The 15,815-nt window shown below is 42.2% G+C and overlaps 1 protein-coding gene across 1 annotated transcript in view; it reads right to left on the reverse strand.

Moving 5' to 3' along the window:
• Window positions 1–1,420: 1,420 nt before the first annotated feature.
• LOC141465227 (cytosolic phospholipase A2 epsilon-like) overlaps window positions 1,421–15,815 on the reverse strand; it is a 37,650-nt gene continuing 23,255 nt past the window's right edge. Inside the window, exons 12-21 of the mRNA XM_074148521.1 lie at window positions 15,629–15,764; window positions 13,602–13,738; window positions 13,058–13,283; window positions 11,531–11,645; window positions 10,957–11,094; window positions 9,081–9,188; window positions 7,850–8,038; window positions 6,806–6,972; window positions 5,906–6,092; window positions 1,421–1,731 (exon numbers count right to left, since the gene is read on the reverse strand). Coding sequence (XP_074004622.1) covers window positions 1,421–1,731; window positions 5,906–6,092; window positions 6,806–6,972; window positions 7,850–8,038; window positions 9,081–9,188; window positions 10,957–11,094; window positions 11,531–11,645; window positions 13,058–13,283; window positions 13,602–13,738; window positions 15,629–15,764 — 1,714 coding nt within the window. The remainder of the gene's footprint in view (window positions 1,732–5,905; window positions 6,093–6,805; window positions 6,973–7,849; window positions 8,039–9,080; window positions 9,189–10,956; window positions 11,095–11,530; window positions 11,646–13,057; window positions 13,284–13,601; window positions 13,739–15,628; window positions 15,765–15,815) is intronic.

Consider the following 15,815-nt stretch of genomic DNA (forward strand, 5'->3'; position numbering starts at 1 on the left):
ATTCCCAGCTCTGGCTGTGCCCTCTGGCTGCATCCCGTCCCATATTGTGATGAGATCCAGTGTGCATCAGCACGACTGCTGTCTTTGCTCCCTTGTTTCCATGGGAGGTAAACCCTGGGCATATAGCCCGTACAGGATCTGTATGGGCTCCTGCAGCGTGCACCACAGGTACGTGCTCACTGACCTTCAGTAACAGAAGGATTATGTTTCTGTGCACCAGGAGGAGACCCTCGACCTTGAGGGCAAAGGGATTTGTTTCAATTTTTGTCCCAGAATAACAAGATCTCTTGACAAAAGGATACTACAACAGAACTGAGGAGCAGGGAAGCCTGCAGGAAACATGGGCTTGTAGATACAAGACGTCTACTAAATAGATCAATAGCATTGAATAAAAATTAATTTAGAAAAAGAATCAATGGAGACCTGAAATTCCATCTGTCAAAAAACCAGACCACTTACTTGAAAGGAGCCATGTCGATGTGATGACCAAAGTGTCAGAAAATTGAAAGTTAATGTTCTGTTAACTTCATTTGCAATACTCTACAGCAAGTTAAAAAATTGCATTTGGGTGGGTGATATGAGGCATACAATTTCAGATCTGCTTTGTCTGTGTTTCTTTTCTTTTTTCAGATGTAATAGTCTCAAAAAATTTAAAGCTTTAAACCTTTGGTATGTATCAATAACATTTAGGTCCAGTTTAATAGTCTATTTTTGCAGAGATGGGTCTTAAATGTAATCCTAAACTCAAGGGGTCCCAGGATCCTGGGGCAGTTCACATACAGGTCTGGAGCAGGCATAATTTCTTCTTGAATAATTTTTCAGCAGCTATGAAATAAGTCTGCATGTTGTCTTCAACTGTCTTGCTAATAGAGGAAGAAGCACCAAAAGGAAATGGCTTTAACAGGTATTTGCTGTGAAAAATGTTTATTTGCTGTAACTCTTGACTCCAAAAAAGTATTTTATTATATAAAGTTCAATATTTATTTACATTCACATAAAGACTCCTTAGTTCACAAATGGGCTTCTTGGTTTTGTTTCAGAGACAATGGATTTTGTTCTCTGCTGTGTTTCTGGACTGACAATCCTCTCTTTTTATAGCACAGGTAGAGCACAAACACCATCAGCATAAACTTCCTCACGCTTCCTTGTCCACACATTTCGGCCTTGGCCTGAAAGGTCACTTCTGGAAGCACGAGCAGAGCGCAGCCTCACCTAGCCATGCTCCTGAGGCTGTCAACGAGGGAAGCACATTAATTCATTAAGGAAGAGCTCTGTTTTTTTTGTGTTTATTCCCTTCACTGACAGACAGGCTTTTGCATTTTTGATGACAGATGAAGTGCTATTGTTAGCATTCTTTGGCTTTTCTTCACTTCGTAATCAAATTTCTTTTTTTTCTTCATTAACAAGACTCATAGATATTTTATTTCGTATTCCCTCGTGCTGGGCAGTCGGCCAAATGCTGGGTTCCCTCTCTGTCAGGCACACACACCCCATCCCCATCGGGTGTTTTTTGCAGTGTTTGCTCTTTCTTATGCTGCTTTTTCCGCTCCACGGCCGTATGCAAGGCCTGAAGAATCAAATCTTTATTGTTCTGGACGTTGTAGTAACTTAGGTTCACCAGTTTGTCAAAATCTTCCTCTGAATAACTCAGATTGTTTATGTAATATGGACCACAGGTATTGGCAACATCAACATCACCCTCTGCCATCTCTGAGGGGCTACGTTTAACACCTAAGGGACAAACAATGACTCCATTAATTAGCAAAAAGCAGTTAGGGTCTGGGTATTCCTCAGGCATTCACACATAGCAGATCACAACCCCAAATTTTCCTTCCACAGGTGTTTTATTGCTGGGATATTTGGTTGGCAGCAGGGGGTGGAGAAGCTGCTGGTGGGTGAGGTGAGTAGGGATTGTCCTGGGTATTCTTGGAAATGCCAAAACAAGTAGGTCCTCTTCTGACCACAGAAGGTGAGACTCTCTGCCTCCTCCTCTAGCTCTGGAGTGAGCTGTCAACGTGGTCCCAAAGTCCCCCTCAGCGCCGATGCGGTCCCAGCCCCAGTCGCCACCTTGCTGCTGTCTCCTAGTTACCTCAGCACCCTACTTCTAACCAAGGTACAAGTATATGGCAATTGCTCTTTCTCTCTTTCCTCCCTTCCTCCCAAAGCAGCCGACAGCAGCAAGGACCTCATGAGAGCATGGTTTCTCTCTGGCAGTACCTGAAGCTGCTGCCACTTTCTGTGCCTTCCAGCTTTGACTCTACATCATGTTATTTCCCTCGCTACTCTCCTTTCATGCCTCCAGAAACAGGCTACTGAAAATCCATGTATTTCAGTGATTCAAACTTTCCAAAAGTACATCTGCCTTCTTAGTGACCTGATAGATATTCTTTCCCCCAGCACAGACTGGCACTTGCTCTAGCACAATCTGCTACACCATCTTGGTTTCTACTGGGAAGAATTATCAAAAAATACAAAAACCAGACCTAAAAAACTAGATTCTGTTATCTAAACTGAGAGGCTACACAGAGTCATTATCTGGACATATCCCGGAACCAGATGGCACAAATATTTACAGTAATTTCCTTGAGCTACCTACTACTATAAAAAACTACAAGCTTTAAGTAATCTCAACAGTGAGAGCGAACCTGCTATTCCCTGAATCACTAAGGTTCGGCAGGGACACTGAAAGAACTTTTCATGCCCATTTCATCATCCCAGGATAATCATCACATATCACAGATCCAGGCAAAATAATTAGGCAGGTAGTCGCACAAGTGTCATCTCTGGAAATATGAGATCCATCATATCTTATGATCTGAAGACAAATTTATTTATTTAAATTCATTTGACAGTAGAAGCCAGATTCAAAACCGATGCAGAACTTTTTTTTTTTTTTTTTTTTTTTTTTTGCAGGCTATCACAGAGTAAATATTCACAGGGACTTCCCCAGTAGGTTGTTGGTACAGGGCAAAAAAATATCCACGTCTTACCCTGGGAACCACAAATCTCAACAAATTCATAGATTCAAGACATAAAACACATCTCCTAACTTGTTATTCTAGGATCTTTATAAATCACCTGTGATTCAAGATAATAGCTGATCCCAGCTTGGGCCCAGCCATCTGCTGTAGACAGTGACACCATGAGTGGTTTTGATTTAGCTGCTGTTTTAGACTCACTGCCATTTACTGAGTTGGTGGAAATACACCTGTACGCTAAACTGAGCTGGGGGTGTGTTTCATGTGATACACTCAGTGCACAGTAGGCAAACTTGCCCTTCCTGAACTCTGCACTTGGAGAGTGCAAGAAGCCCACTTGGCCATATTATTTTTGACTTGACCTTGCACTGGTGGCAGTCAGAGGATATGGGCAGGCAGAACATTTATCTACCTGTTAGTATGCAGAATAAACACATTTTTGGAAGGGAAGAGGTCAATTAATTTGGTTAGATTCTGCAGATTCCTGTACTCCTGTGTATGTCTTTGACTGCTAAAGAACAGCTGAGGATTGTACCCCTGGGCCAGAGACCTGAAGATGTGGAGGTCCACTGCTGTGTGCTAGCCTGTACACCTGACATGAGGGCTCACAAGTGTTATTTCCTTCCCCATCATTCCCACGGAACCCTTGGTTTTCCAACAGCTGGTATGAGGGAAAGAAAGAAGTAACAACCCAGAAAAGGTAGATAATACTGTCAGGGATAGATAATACAGGTTAACACAGACAGGAAATATAATGCTTTGTCCCTCCTTATCACAGATGAGAGAGCATCAGAGACAAGAGACTTTTTCTGTCAGCCTCCAGTGAGACCATCACGTTGGCAAGAGGGTGTTACAGTAGCGAACAGTGACCCTCCACAGATACCTGGACCACCTGTACCAAAGCAGGGGAGCAGGCACCAGGAAAAGTCAGCATCTCTCTCACTGACAGGACCACACGCATTTGGGGAATCTTCTCTAACAACATCAATCTAACAACACTGATGAAAGGGTTCTGATTGTCCTTGAAGGCTCTCTCCAAGTCTGACAGATGTAGTCCTCCCGGCTTTGCAGACATAGTTACAAGGAACTGGTACCACTCAACTGAAGCAGTCTAAGCCTCACATAGAGAATCCCCTCTCTACTTGATTGTGGAATAGTCTAACCAGTGCAGAATTAACCCAGTTTGAATATATCAGTTTTACTTGTTTACTGCCCAGGATCTAAATTCCCTTTGCTGAACAAGCTGATGAATGAGCTGGCTATGGAAAAACCTGCCTGTTCATGTGATTGAACTAATACTTCACATGCTGTACCATTTAGACCTGCACTAGGGCACGGTACTGAAGCATTATAAATTAAGCTGATCTCTGTCACTAACAAAGGGCAGACATCCGTTCCCAGCCTCCCAGGACTTTCTGCAGCATCCATCCTGCTGCTATGGAGGTCAGGTCTCAGCTGCGAGGTGGCAGCCCACCCAAAAAACTGCATGGGCTGAGCCCTTCCATGTCAGCTCAGCTGAGACTTCACCTGTCGGGGCTCGACAAGGACTCCTTCTCTCTCTTCCCCTTTAGTCTGAGTTTACAGCTACCAGCTGAACCGGTTGGGCAGCACAAGCTTGCCTCAAGTCTATGTAATATGCAGATATCATGCAAATCTTCAAATATATCTTCTGCATACATAGTAACACCCCATTTTAGATTCCTTGGTAATTTATGTTGACCTGTAGCATCTACACATCATCTGATGTACACCTGAACTGCTGAGTTAGGCACAAGATCCCTGGGTTCTGGAAATTATTGATGGGGAGAAGGGAGACAAACTCCCTCACAGAGCAGTACAGAAGCTAATTCTTGTTTCCTGTTCTAGTTCTTTATCCTTTTCTCATTTCTGTAATTCTTTCTACAAAGGGCAACTGCAGAAACCAGCCTTTCAGTTATCTGATTGGTGTTAAGAGCTGGAGTAGAACAGTGTGTGTACATGTGCAAATGCCCTTAGATTACTTGAATCCCATTCAAAATCACAGTCATATACCTTAAATGTGCAATGAACTCAAACCAGAATATCTACAAAGCAAAAGTGCCACATGATTTTTTATTACTTACTTTAAAAAAAAAAGGAAAAGTATTAATACAGCTGGGACAGTAGTTTCTGCATTTGTTTTGTTATTCAATTTAATGTACCATACACCAGCCTAGAACTTTTGGTTTTCAGTATACTGTAGGACTTTGAAGTGATTCTCACAGCATGAGTTAGGAATTTTATCATCTGGAAAAGGAGTAACTGAAACTTTTGGCATGAACGGAGGTGGTATGGCGTTGTGGGATATGGTACCAGGACTTAGATTTCATCTCTTTTGAAGTGACTGGCAATGTTGCTATTGAAACTCTTTAAATTCCAAAGTAGGACTCACTGTAGTGAACAGAAACTGTCAGCATGGGTCAGTGTTGTATTTTCATCACGTCACTATGGCTCAGTGTTATATTTTCATCACTTTGCTAGTTCACACTTTTGTTTGCAAGGTTATCTGCCTAACTGTAAGTCTGGAAATTATTTTAAACAATGAAATATGTAGATCCCCCAGAGCATTCTCTAAGAGGAAAGGATAAAAAGTAAGAGAGGAAATAACTCTGCTCATTTCTGCCACTGCAGATAAACAGAATATACTTTTATCAGTAAACTCTACAATCTATCTATGAAAAGCCCAAAAGAAATCTGAAGAGAGGCGTATGTGTTAAAGGCTGATCCCAGCTGCTGCTCTACCGTCCAGGAAAATGTACATACTTTAAGCTTCTTGATATGGTTCAGATCTAAGCAAAGAGAGTCTGAGCTGTGTTTACAGCATGATCTGAAGAACAAATATTGCACAGTAAAAAAGAGAAGGCGGGAGCTTCTGCCTTTGTTAACGTGATGGGTAACTGTAAACTTACCAGGTGCTTTGTAGTCCCTGAAGGTGTCATTTACCAGAGGGAAGAATATCACAATAGGCGTTTCTGGGCTCTCCTTGTCACCAACAATGTAGCATTCCTTCAGATGTGGGGTTTCCTGATCATCTGGCACCTTTGTAGGGAAAGGAATTCCTTGTTTTTCAAAGTATTTAGAGGCTTCTTTCAGGGGCTGGTTGCCACAATAGGAAAACAAAACAAAGGAAAATATCAGAACACAGGGAAGCATTTTGAATTTAACTAAAACCCAATTGCACCGGGAATGTTTGTGGGGTAAGGGCCAAGTTCTGACAGATTATGGCATGTACTCCACTTAGGTGTAGACTGTATATGGAGCCAAGACCTGGAAGGCCAGAATTGAGTGGGATGGATGTGGGTCCACGTGCCTGTTTTTGAAAATCTACATCCCATATTTAGATATTAAAAATGTTCTCTTTAGGCAACCTTTTATTCCTAAGGAATTTAAAGCTCCTAAATACAAACTGTTCTTGCATTTATTTGCGTATCTGGTCTTCTGCATCAAATCCTTCTATTGTTACAGTTGTATTGTCTGGAATGTACATTTTTCCCATGCATAAGACTATGTATGATTGCACTGAGGAGACTTAGACAGTTTTTAAATACATTTAGCTTCATTCATTCTACGTCTGACTGCCTTCAAATCAGCTAAAACTCATTTACACATAAAAACGGGCAAATTCAGTTTACTAAATCCTTACTTCCTAATAACACTTGTACTGTTCAATAAAGATATGTGACCCTGGTGAACTGTTAGCTTATTTACACTTTACTGGGGGAAAAAGTTTCTATGAGTAGAGGATCAGCCATTCTGGGAACTCAGTGATGAAACAGAGAAATCAGTAAAGAGGAATGTAGAAGGCTCACCCCTGTCTGGGAACCTGAACTGTAGTTGAAATGCAAAATGACATCCACTTTCCTTTCCGGTCTCATAAGGGGTGGGTAACTGGTAGCAAAGGCAAATGCAGTGTCAATCAGGATGAGGTAGTCTGTTGCTGCTGTCAGGTGGTTGGGCTGCAAGTCAAGCTCACAGTCTAGAAAAGAAGCATTTTTTTTTTTTTTTTCAGAGGAGGTGCTCAATGCAAGAGAGGTGCTGAGGAAAGTCACTTGTTAACAAAAAGAGAATTCAGCTTTTCTTGGCTCTTAGACCTACCTATATAGCTGATAGCTGCAGTTCAGTCATTTCTCAGTTCCTCAGCCAGCTTCCTCTTTTCACTGTTTACTCTGCAATTTCTTTGGCTTTCCTCTAATTAAGAGGGATTAACTTGAGGCTCAGGAGAATAGAATTAATTCCATCCCCTGGTTTTGTGTGTGACTGATCAGGTTGGGGGTTCTTGTTTTTTTCTTTTAATATGGAAAAAATTAAAATGACACCTCACTGTCTCAACACGCTAAAGACTAAAGATGTTTGGTGCTTTGCCTGCTACGAGAACAGTCACACATCTACTACGGTACATGGAAAATCTGGTACCAGACTGAACACGAATTCCCAAACTTGGTAACAGGGAATACTGTTAAAAAGGTTATACCTTACTTACGAGTAAAAAGGTAACATAAAACAGGGCTGCCTCCCACATCCCTTGAGTACTGGCTGGGCAAGAGGTGGCGTACGATGGCACCAGTGCTGTGCCACAAGCGTGCAGGCTGGCTGGCTGGCACATCAGCAGACACATGCTGGTTGACTAAGCAGGATCTTTCTCATCTGTCAGTCGCCAGACTTCATGAAATTGTTAAGAACTTATTTTTGAAGCCTTCCTGCTACCTACATTCAGCTTTCAGTGACAAACAGTTTCAAATATTATAAGAGGATGGGAACAGAACAAAAACTTGGCTTGATAATCTCCTAAGCATTGTTTCTTTTTCACAAGGATGGTTTAAAATATAGCTAAAAGCAGGCTGCTATTACCATACCTTTCCATTTGGAAAACTCGCTTTCTAGGTAGTTGTTGTCCATCTGGAGGCCCTTCAGGAAGTTAGGGATTTCTGAAGCTGCTGGCCGTAACATGGCAATATCTCGGAAAATGTCTGAAAAGCTGTCAGTGGGACAAACCACTCGGGTATCCAGCTCATTCGGTCTTTTAGGGAATAGGGTTTCATCATCTGCAGAAGAAAGAATAACAGTTCTTGTATGTGGTTTCATTGTTGATGTCAATCTGTGCAATCATCATTTGTTTCAACATGTTTGGCAAAACTTGGACACTTCTTTCTCTTTTTATGTCTAGGATCTCCACAAATCTCACAGTTTTTCAGCTAAGCTTTGAAAAGTCCATTTCTTCTTCTCACTCCACAGTGGCAAAGTCCATGTTTGTAATGTGAAATAGTCCATCTCACCTACTATAAATTTATTTGATTTCTATGATTTTATCCACTATAACATCCTGCATCTACCCTGTCTTCCTTTGCTACTCTGTTACAGTTTCTCTCAGCCACGCACATAAAAAACCACGAACATAATTAATGTTCTTTACTAGTAAATGCAAGCTCCTTGTTTTAACAACCAGAAACTATCCCCTACAAGTGCAAGAAGATAAAATAAATTACCCTTTTTGCTACATTTCTCTCTCTTCCTTCTCATCTTTTTTCTCTGTAGTATTTCCCCCTGAAATCCCACCCTGCAGATCTGTCTTAATTAGGTAGCGTGTTTTGCAGATCTCTTCCTTATGACTAGTTTGGAATGACTTCCAACAGTACTGAAGTTTGTATCCATGCTTTGTAGACTCCAGAGACGGAAGGATGGTGTTTGCTCTTGTGGCCTCACGCCATGTTCCAACTTCCAAGAGAGGAACTGGGAGACTGTGAATTGTTAGGGCAGGCTTCCAGCCTCTCCTACTCTGCAGGGATATATTTCTCCAGTTTTACCCTTGTGCTCTGCAAATGGCTCATATGAGGACTATTCTCTCTCTCTTTTTTTTTTTTTCTGTGACAGAGCCCGTAGATTCTTTACTCACACAACTGAAACGATTGCTGTACTGTAATACACGTCATGAATTTCCTTCTAGTTTCCATGTCAGTTACAGGAATCTCTGAAGAGGAAATTCCAAAATGGCTTTGAAAAATTCAATGAGAGAATAGCAGCACAGAGGGTAAAAATAAATAATTAAAAAAATATTTATAATAGAATAACATCATAAAAATAACTCACCTATGTCAGTAATTTTGTCTCGGGTCCATTTGTGCCAGAAGTCTTCTGAATGAACAGATATATACCAAGCATCCATAAGATTCAAGGAAAATACACTGCTCCAGATCCCTGTGGCGTAGGATATATTTGACAGAAAATAAACCAGTAAAGACCTGGAAGCATTTTCATTCACAATGACCTTCGGTACCTTTTGCATTCTCGAACAAACTTTATTCATAATGTTATCTTAGTGCACAAATAAAAGGGACCATCTTTATAAAATGGTATACAAATTCATAGTGTATATAAAGAGTCTAATTTATTGACATAAATAGGAGCAGGGGGGTTGGACTAGATGATCTCCAAAGGTCCCTTCCAGGCCCTACAATTCTGTGATTCTGACATATATTAAGAGGGCTGGTAGTATTTTCAGTATATCTGCTAACACATTCATTTTTGTTATGTGGAAAATAACATTTTGTCAAGTTCATTTTAATATTTTCTGCCTGTTCTCGACATTTGTTATTCCCCAGGTTCCCAGCATTCATAATTCTAGAAGTTTTATTTGGAGCATAATCCTGTTACAGGTATGCCATCACTGTGCAGGACTGTCAACCAGAAAACATTCAAGATTCATACACTAATATCCCTTAGAATAAGGAAGCTGACTTAAAAGATTTAAATGTAGGAGTCTTTTGATTTGTTTTCTGATTTGTGAGGGTTTAGGGCATATTCACTAATATGTTCCTCCTTCTGCTAGCAGATGTAGTAGACTTGATGGCAGTCCAGACTGCCACCTATCTGCAATCATCTTTCAGGCTGAGAAAACACCGTCACCTGGCATGGTTAGCTGTGCCATGGTGCCTTCCTGAACCCTCCAAACTGCAGAACTAGACCTGGAGGTCCTGGGAGGAGCAGGGTGATGGAGAGAAGAGGCTGCACCCGGGCAGCCTGGCGATTGCCTTACCCACCAATGCCAGCCTGTGGTCAGAGGGATGGGCTCAGCCACTCAGGAAAGAGCTGCAGGACCCAGGTAATCAGTCCCCGCTCTGTCCGGGGGCTGGGGTGCACAGGAATTTGCTGAAAACCTTTCAAATAACTGGGTCACTGAAGTAAGTAAAGCTGCCTGAATAAGGGGACTCTGGGACATTGGTTGGGGACAGGGACACAAATGTCCCAGCATAGCTTTAGAGAAGGGAAGAAGAAAGTGCCAAGGTGGGAGGTGTAGGAAGGGAGCTGGTGACCTGCTGGTACTTCTGACCACCGAAGGGGAGAGCTGGCTGCCTTGTTTGACATTGCAGCTGGGGACAGGGAGATTCTGACTGTTTCCTTACACCTCACCACTAGCTGTAGTGAAATCTCCACACAGGCAAAGAGTCTTCTCAAAAAAATCCTAAAACTTCCTTTATGCAATTGGTGGAAGCAGGAAGAACGATGAGGCAAGAGATTGCTTTCACAAAGGGAAAAAAGGTAAATATTATGACCTAGTTCCAGTCCAAAATGGAAGTGTTATCCTGGAGGATTAATCAGGGTTAGCTGCAGCAGGAACATTGTACACAAAGGCTGTATTTTAGAGACTCAGGCTGCGGAAGAGACTGATAATTTAAATTAGCGGCAACGTTACACAACTTTTGTTGCTGACAAAGACATATAAGTACTGGGAAGGCCTCATGTCACTAAACATAACCACATATGAAATCAAATAAATCTGTTCAGCTGGATAAAATTGCAAAGATAAAATGTCCTGCAGATAGTGACCTGTTATCAGTTCTAATGTTTTACCATATACTGCTCCTGACAGATAAAAAATATACTAACTGCTTTCTTTCAGAAGAGGAGCTTGGGCAGGAGTGGATTATATTATATTGCATCACATTTCCACAGAGCAACAAATCACCTTCCAAAAAGCAGATTCTGGATTCTGGAATTTTCCTCATCAAGCGACCCATGAAGAACTCACTACCAAAATCTTCTGCACGAATGAAAGCACCGTATTTCGGGAATCCTACCTCGTAAGGGGTGAATTCCACCCATTCTGAAAGAAAAAGCACACGACAGACTGATTACAGCAGCAGAGGCACAAATTAGTTGAATAAAACATATGATATTGGCCAGGTTAAGGCAGACTCATTTCTGAATTTCACGCTTTGCAAACAGACATTTATTCACTGTATGTTTCACACTGTTGAACATGAAGAGTGAATTGTCCTTTTACATCTAAATTTCTCTACAAACTTTAGATTTCTGAGGTAATTTAGCAGGTAATTTCATAATGATGTCCTCCGTCATCCTGCTTGTGATTGTGAATATAGCTGAATATACCAAGATGTTCAAAAATTTAACTATTAAAATTCTACTTTTAGTTGGAATGGCCCTTTACAGGATTTGTACATTGAACTGATTTCTTTACCTACTCCTAAACTGACACTTATTGGGATTAAATGTTAAAAGCAATTCTGGAGTATTATTACCTCTAAAATCCTGGTCGCTGATTTTGTCCTTCACATTGAGAGAGAGGTAGATGGGCAGGGGATTCTGACCTTCATTTAGTGCCTGCTGCTGATCTGTGAGCTTATGGGAGTCCTCCTGTTTTGAAGAAGGACAGTAGCTGAGGACAGTTAGATGACACAAAGAGCCTCCCACTTAATCTAAGCCTGGGCTCTGACAACACAGCGCACAACAGACTCCAACCAGGATGTTTCCCAACAATTTAGTTGAGAGAGATGCTATTATCTCTATCTCTGACCCTCCCCAGCCCCAGCACTTCAGCACACAGACAGTTCTAAGTTAAATTCATATGCTGAAAAAAATCTGAGAATTCAGTGGTAGGAGGAAAATGTTGTTATTCGTATAATTTACTTCAGGAAAATGGCTGGTAATATTTGAAAAGCACTCCTGGCATGAAATATTTCATTCAGAAAGAGTAAGCCCTATCCTGACTGCCCAGAAAATCATCTTTTCCTCAGACCTCTGACAGAGCCAAGCCTCAGACAGAGTTAACATTCAGTGGGCCTTGACCCTTACTCCTTCTGCTGCGGAGCATCTTGCATAGTCAGGCAGGGTGGAAAGGACAGGATGGTTTGGGAGCTGTGCCAAGGCTTGAGAAGGTGCTGAGTTCAGATCCTCCTTGAAGGAGAGCTGCAGCTGCTGCCCCTTTCTGGAGCAGCCCTTGGAGGGATGGCTGTGCCACTGGGATTCCCTGGGTGGTGCCAGTCCAGGGGACAGGGCTGTGGCACTGCAGGGACACTCACAACTCCCTGAGGAGCCACCCCCAGGGAGTCTCTCGCATCTTGCTGTGCTCAGGCAGTAGCAATTTGGACGCGTGTGGAGTTATTAGAGGAGGAATGTTTTCTCTTTCTTAAGAGAAATAGCCTATTGGGAAGGAAATATTCACAAATACTAAAACAGAGCCTGAACATTGCCTTTTGGTGGAAACGTTTACAGGGTGGCATAATGCCGTCAACAACTCAGAGATACTGTCTTTGGGTTTGTGCTTGTGATTTTTCTTTGCCTTCTCACACTGTGCAGCTCTTTTAAAAGAACAGCATGACTTTCATTTAAATATTTGCATGTGAATTCATTTAAAAGTTGTCCATACTATAAATTTCCTGTTATTTCTTGTTATTCCCACCCACTCTGTACCAGGTGTGATGTTCAGAGCTGCATAATGCAGCCAGCAAACACAAATAATGATACCACCAAGGCGTGTGCTTTAGACGTCCATCTGAAAAACAAACAAGCAAAAAACGCCTTTTCTGTAAGGGTGGTCAAACGCTGGCATATGTTGCCCAGAGAAGTTGTGGAGTCTTCACCTGTGGAGATATTCAAAAGCCCATGGTTCAGGGCCAGCTCTAGTTGGCCCTGCTTGAGCAGGGCTGTTGGACAAGACAAACCTCCAGAGGTCTCTGCAATCTCAACCATTTTTTGCTTTACTGTCTGCCCCCACCTCTATATTCACTAAAGATGCAAATCTGAAGAGAAAGATGCTGCTATTGTACCTTTTCATGTAACATGGTTTCTATGATGAGTCCCCATAGATCTGTGAAACATATCTGATGTCCTTCCTGTTCCCTCTGGCACAACTCTTTCAAATAGTATTTCAGACGATCGGGGGCGAAACAAGTAAAGAACTTATTTTTGAGCACATGCTTTCTGGTATCCTTGAGTGTTTCCTTAAGATCCTTTTGGGACCAGTTGGGATCTTCATACAAGTTTGACATGGTCCTTAAAAAAAAAAAAAAAAAAAAAAAAAAAAAAAAAAAAAGAAACAGAGGAAAAATGAGAGTTCTGAAGCAGAGTTTTGGGAAGTTATCATGCCTTGATTTAAATGAAAAGTACATATGTATGTGGTATCATCCACATGTTTAATCAGGACTGAATTAATTCTAAATGCTGGCAAATGTTCATTGAAGGAAACAAGAAAAAACCACAGCAGAAAAAGAAAGTACTTTCTGGATAGTAAATATGGTACAACTCTTCAGACAATTTCTTGATATCACATATACAAAATTCCTATGAAGACTTTGCTTATCTTGGCCTTACCATGTTGTGCCAGATAAACCAGTGATGTATGAGACACAGTCCAAGACATTGAGTTCCTGCACACTGAGAAGGTGAGCGTACATAGCCGTCAGAGCTCTGGTTCCACCACCCGTTGTCATGATTGCCACCACAGGTACCTGTTCAATCCCAAAATACATGCATTTAGTGACGTGGTCTGAGAAGGGGGAGAGACATCATTGATTAGAAAAGAGAAAGTCACAGCACTGATAAAGTAATAAAGATGCTGCATGTCACTAGTCTGCAAGCAGAAGAAAAACCTGAATTGATAATGGGGCATAGAAGGAGTAAGAAATACTTAATTCTCTGCCAAGTAGCTGTGCATTACGACATGAAATCCATCATCTCAAACAACAAGTTTTCAGTGCTCTATTGTAAAATCAGTAACACAGACCAGCAAAAAACTAGACAGAATGGCACCTCCTGCCATCTGAACCAGATTTTTATCAGATACAACAGGCCAGGAAACACAGGTGCTTTCTCACAGTTTCCATGTGAGCAGTAATAACCTCCCTGTTACTGAAGTTTACTAAAGCCAATTTCTACTATCGTATAGTTATTTCACAGGCCGTACTAGATGTAACATGACTGATGGGTTTAAGAGCACAGACCATTTTCGATCCCCTGAGACCAGAGGCTGGTGGCACCATCCACTTTTACAGTTGCTGGAGATAAAGAGAAGCCATATTCACTCCATCTACCATGTATGTACATACAATACGAGGTATGCAAGGGAGCTGGGGTTACTTCTTTGAGTGATGAAACCCAGGATCTGGTAGTCTTAGAAGAAAGATTAGTCCGTAAATATGAACTGGCTCTGTTAACAGTAAAGATAGCTACCATGCATTGGGGTGAATTAATCTCTTATGCAAATCATCAGGAGACTCCAGGGAGATTTTTCAGCACGGAAAAGCATGGGTGTCCCTACATCTCAGGGGAAGGAAATGGCCCACGGCTTAGTGCTGGCATTTAAAGGCAAGGTCTTGTGTGTGAAAGGTCCAGTGGTGCAAAAAAAAGGGTGAGCTCAGTTTAGGGCAAAACGAGGAAAATTTGTCATCTCTGCATCTGAGTTCAGGCTCCACACTGCAGTCATGGGAGCATAATTAAAAAAGAGAAACCTATTTTTTCCCTGCCTTGGACCCTCTGTTATCACTCCCATTTGCCAAGCAAGCGCTCGGTGTGGCTGCCGCAGATGATGAAGTCAGACTGGCAACGTGCTGGCCTCACACAATGGGAGCCTAAATGCCGGCACTAAAGGCACAACAAAATAAAGTCCTGTTTGTACCATGAAGGAAAGAAGTACTGAATCAATGGTTTAGATCTGGCAGAGCTTACTGTGAGGCCTAAAAGAATCATAGAATGGTTAGAGTTGGAAGAGACCTTAAAGACCACTGAGTTCCAGCCTCCCTGCCCTGGGCAGGGACACCTCCCACTAGAGCAGGTTGCTCAAAGCCCCATCCAGCCTGGCCTTGAACACCTCCAGGGATGGGGCATCTACAGCTTCTCTGGGCAACCTGTTCCAGTGCCTCACAACCCTCACAGTAAAGAATTTCTTCCTAGTATCTAATCTAAATCTCCCCTCTTTCAGTTCAAAACCGTCACCCCTCGTCCTATCACTACACTCCCTGATCAAGACTCCCTCCCCGTCTCTCCTGTAGCCCCCTTCAGGTACTGGAAGGAGCTATAAGGTCTCCCCGGAGCCTTCTCTTCTCCAGGCTGAACAACCCCAACTCTCTCAGCCTAAAAGCTTTGGCTTTGGTCCTGGGAGCACCTAGCCCTTCTCTGCACTGTTGTGCAGGTGCCACTCAGCACAGAGCTAGATCCTGCAGCAACAGGGTTACAGGTTTTTATTAATGTTTCCTATGAGTGCTCATTTCTTCCCTAAAATAGTCAGCCCTAACTTGTACATGAAACTTTACACTGTTTCCAGGAAAATGGGAATTGAACACAAGTGCTACATTTTGACACTCAGCTGTGGAGAAAGCAGAGAATAATTACGCCTCAGATACCTCATCATCCTGCAAGTCCTCCTCCAGCTGGAGTATGTCCTTCAGAGCAGCTGCAGCCACCTTCTTCCTCTTGCGAATGAAATCCTGTTCCCGGGCACACAGGTCAAACCCCAGGCGTACGTCTAGGTCTTCCTGGCTGGAACAGAGGATCAGGTATCTCACATCACGTTTATAATCTAATCCAGCA

The sequence above is a fragment of the Numenius arquata genome, chromosome 6, assembly GCF_964106895.1.
Source record: "Numenius arquata chromosome 6, bNumArq3.hap1.1, whole genome shotgun sequence".
Taxonomy (NCBI): Eukaryota; Metazoa; Chordata; class Aves; order Charadriiformes; family Scolopacidae; genus Numenius; species Numenius arquata.